The sequence below is a fragment of the Sesamum indicum genome, linkage group LG9 (genome assembly GCF_000512975.1).
Source record: "Sesamum indicum cultivar Zhongzhi No. 13 linkage group LG9, S_indicum_v1.0, whole genome shotgun sequence".
Lineage (NCBI taxonomy): Eukaryota > Viridiplantae > Streptophyta > Magnoliopsida > Lamiales > Pedaliaceae > Sesamum > Sesamum indicum.
Window position 1 is genome coordinate 8,393,309 of NC_026153.1, and position 4,495 is coordinate 8,397,803.

General features: G+C 35.7%; 1 protein-coding gene across 3 annotated transcripts in view; it reads right to left on the reverse strand.

Annotated features, from left to right (window-relative positions):
* The window catches only part of LOC105171111 (probable serine protease EDA2), a 10,267-nt gene that overhangs the window by 3,243 nt on the left and 2,529 nt on the right, over nt 1–4,495 (reverse strand). For all 3 annotated transcript variants that reach the window (XM_011092135.2, XM_020696887.1, XM_011092134.2), the window contains exons 3-7: nt 2,320–2,475; nt 1,225–1,407; nt 913–1,029; nt 411–464; nt 233–304 (exon numbers count right to left, since the gene is read on the reverse strand). In XM_011092135.2, the coding sequence (XP_011090437.1) occupies nt 233–304; nt 411–464; nt 913–1,029; nt 1,225–1,407; nt 2,320–2,475 (582 nt within the window). The remainder of the gene's footprint in view (nt 1–232; nt 305–410; nt 465–912; nt 1,030–1,224; nt 1,408–2,319; nt 2,476–4,495) is intronic.

Sequence of the window (4,495 nt, forward strand, 5' to 3'; positions counted from 1 at the left end):
CTCTTTCCCAGCACATAATGAATCAATTATACTTTCTGACATTAAGTCAGATGTCTTTATAAATGTCACGTAATTTTTGTGTCCTAACTAATCCAAGAGACTTTCTATACTGATGAAATATAACTTTAATCTGAGTCTAGCATTATTAGCTGTCATATATGAACAACGCAGAAAACATTTACTGTAAAAAATAATTACCACTGCTAAATCAAAAAACAAAAGAAATAATTACCACCAAGTCTGCCCCAGCTTTCTTTGCTTCAATGAGAGGGATGCATAGTTTATCTGGATTTCCATATTGGATCTGGAAAGTGGCAAAGTATGTAATAATTGTTCGCAAAAACTGAAGCTTTATATTGAACAAAGCAAAACTGAAGTTTTATATTGAACAAAGCTGCATTTTCACATACCGCTACAACTGCAGCATCTGCCAGAAAATAGAGAAAATCACCATCATTTTTCAGCTGTAAGGAAGATAAGACATCATCAGATAAATTCCAGACATGATACCAGGTTCCACAATTTGTTCTTTTTTGGGCAAATTCCCGAAAAGATGCACACAAACAACTGATCAAATATAACAGGATATCTGAAAAATATATAATAATAATAACAAAGAACTCTTAGGACCCAGATATTGAAACTCAACATCAACCACGAAGTATGTTATTAGCCAATAATGTGAAGCCTTCACCACCTGTCAGTTATCTGTTTCTAGTCCGTTCAACTTTATATCCCCCATGAATTTGGTAGACATCTTTTAGAAAATTTAAAATAGCAGAAATAGAACATACAAATTGCTCTCTTTCTGAAGTTTGTTGCACGCAAAAATACTCTATGTAGCATGTGAAGAATGAAACTAGCAGGTATTTTCTTCCAGCTCCCATAAGGCAAAAGGGAATATGTTTATACCTCAGTTGCATTAAATAATGTCTTTACAGCTTCTGCATTTGATCCAAGCCTCTGATCAACAAGACGAGTAATTTCTTGCAAAACAGGTTTACATTCTGGACCTGCAGATTCACCAACCTGCAGAAGAATATCATGGGTAACATGTTGACTAACAGTACTCTCAGCAACAGAAAATCAGAAATTTCATCAGCATAGTCCTGATCTAAACCAAAGCAAAGAGGAGCACAATACAATTAGAATTTCACAGACAGGTGAAGAGAATAAATGGAAAGTTTTGTAAGAACTCAATGAATAGACAGAAGTTCTGTTCACCTGCTTATCGAATGCTGTAAAGTTGTGAATAGCTTGGACAACTGCGGAACTTGCAAGGCTCCCACAAGTAAGGTGAGGGAACTTCAGGCGGAACCATGCACTAAGGGCTCCAGCATATGAAACACCAAAAACAAACCATGAATTATCAATATTTGGTCTGTTGAACTTCGCATTTAAGGAGTCCTGTAATAAGGGAAAAAGAGCATAAATAGTAAGGGTCCGGTACAAGACCAAGACAATCATGATTTTTGAAAAGAGAAGAATCAGGAAAAGAAATAACAATAAGAAACCTACTTAAACTTAAGGTCTTAAGCTCAAGGCATAACTGCTTCATATCAAATTGAAATATGATCCTCCTCATTTATCTTTCAACTTCTACAATTCTTGCATTTGCATCTTCAAGTGTGACAGTTATATTTTTTTTCATTTTTCTCTTTTGACTGTTAAATGCATCAATTCATTGTCTTACATATTTTCTGGTAAATTTAGAGAGATGTCCCTAGGCTTAAGAGGCCTAAATACCTTAATGCTCTTTGATCCTTAAAAGTTTTAGACAGAGAGCCTCCACTAGCCACCCCCGTACCCTTAAGGTACCTGGATACCTTATCTCAATTGAATAGACCCAGACTCAGTATGAGGTATAATACGCATTGCCCCACATTAGGTGGCACATCAGCAACTCAGACAACCTTGAAAATTATATTTTGGAGTAACCTACAACTGCTTATTAACGGAATGGCAGATCAGATGTGTAAGTGCTCACAGACGGCATAACTAGAATACAGAAACAAAATGACTCTTTCCAAGATACTTTAGACTGTCACATGCAGAAGGATAACTTTGTTCTTTTCTAAATTACATTGCCAGCAGCATGACCTGATGATCAGTTTTTCTTCATTACCCTATAAGTTACACAATATATACGAGAACCAGAAATAATAAATAATTCAATACTACATATATTTTCCCCTTTAAAGTTGCAGAATAAGAATCCTTCCTATTGCATTCTTAATTTAGCAAGATCATCTGCAGTTCTGCACCTCAGAGTCGGAACTTTTTAGTCTGAAAGAGTGCAAAAATCAGACTGCTACTTGCCTGATAATACTGTCTGAAAGCAGCCAAATCAAACAGTGCCTGCTTCGAGGAAAGAAATCTCAGGTCTTTTGTGGTCAAAGATTTGAAAGGAGAACTCTTTCCATAGTAGCGATGCTCAAGTGAAACCACAGCCGCTCCAAACTTCTTTGCCAAAACCTGTTAAGACTTCCAAAGTTCAGAAACAATATCACGATTGACGAACTGATCAGTAGATAACACAAACGTCATATATATTCGAAAACTTAAGTCACTTTCAAGATTGCAAATCTCAAGTTTTTGCTTGCGTAGTTGTTTACCAGCATAAACACCAAGGTAAAATGTACATCAATTTAATATTTGCAAGAACATTATTGAAAAATCTGATGCACTTCAGCATTGAGTATGAACTGTATCTTCTCCTGAATGAGCTTCTTCAGTTAGCTCGCATTCTCCAGGGCAGAGATCACCTGAACAGGTGTCTGATACCACAACATGGAAAATGAATGAAATCATAACTCGACTAATTAAAGAGACAATTCAAAGATACCAGTGTCAAGAATCAAAGAATTGACAGTAAAAAATCTCACACCAGCTATTTGGCATTAAATAATAACGGCTCCATTTGATGGAAAAATTGAGGTCTCCCACCTCAATCAATCTTATGTTATTGTGCCATTTTAACTACTCACAAAACTAACTTCTCAACCTCAACTCCATGTCAACATCCTCATCTCATAGCAGTCATCTTGCGTGTATGTTGTTTCTTATATTACATTCAGCACAAAAGCACGGCAGCCCGGAGACACCCTTCCAATGTTATATGAATTTATCAATCAAGAAAGCCCAGACTCTCTATCTTATCCAGGTACTCAATGATCTCTAAGCTTTACTACCTCCATACAAGTACTTACTAATATCCAAGCTTCACTATACAGTTCATGTACTCAATCCTACACCAACTAATTTTATACTTTTGTTTTGAGATGCTCTCTACATATGTATTGCAAATGATTCATCTCCAGTGCACAGACCATGATACTATTCACTTAAGCATAAACCAAAAGACTTAATCCTGTATGTCCTTTGTCAGTCTTCGTAATATATACAGAAACTTCATCCTGTAGTAACTCATCACTCACTATACTATAGCACAAAAGTGCTTTTTGTAGTCATAGCCATACACTACATAATTTCAACAATAACATTTTCTGGTTCATCTGAATGCATTGCAGAGGTGATGCATCTAAATATTTCAATTTTTAGTGGTAAAGTTACTTCAAACACTTTCCTGTGTTCTTTAATAATTTCTTCTTCATGTCTTATTCACAGTTTCTCCACATGGATCAAAGAAGGATCCTACAACATCTATATCTGATGTTATATATAAATACATAGGCAGTTATTAACTCCAGAAGAGAGTGGAATCTTCTGAACTTTTCCGAAAGGAAAAAGAAACAAAGTCTGCCTCTAAAATTTTTCCTCTAGATATGAAATAGCATTGTTCCATGAGGTCCACTTGGAAAACTAAGGACAGAACATGTACCCAATTCTTTTCCTCTATCCTCATGTGTCTTACTGCATTGCATACTCTAGGTTGCAAAGAAATAATTGTACTTGCTCCCTCCTTGCATCTCACCCACCATGAGAGCAAAGACAGCACTATTTCAGATTGTTGCTGATTATCATGATGCAGATGGGAAAAAGAAAAGGACAAAACAAAAGAAAAAAGGACCAGAATGCCTTAAAAGTCTTTAAGTATTGCTGGATCATATCAATTTGAGTAACCTTATGTTGGTCCATTGATATTCTTGCAAAGTAGATATGGGAAACATGCAAGAGTATGTAGTTGGAAGACTCTTCTATACAAAAACAGATGATTCATAATATTTGGGATCACAGAGGGTCAGTTTGTAACATCCAATTATTCTACTTGAGTCAATTGCAGATGCAATTCCATGACTAATTTATAGCATACATGTATGAACTCTATACATTCAATCCCATCAAAATAATATATTTTGAGGCCCATACGAGCACATGAAGACTTCTCAAAATATCAAGGTCCTTACAAAGAAACGTCATATCACCTTTTCCTGTGCATGTAATGAGCATTTAGGTGGCAACAAGGACCTTTTTTTCCATCTCACTATTCTTAGTTGGCAATAAAGGGTCACAAATAGATGGAAAATGTTCCTTA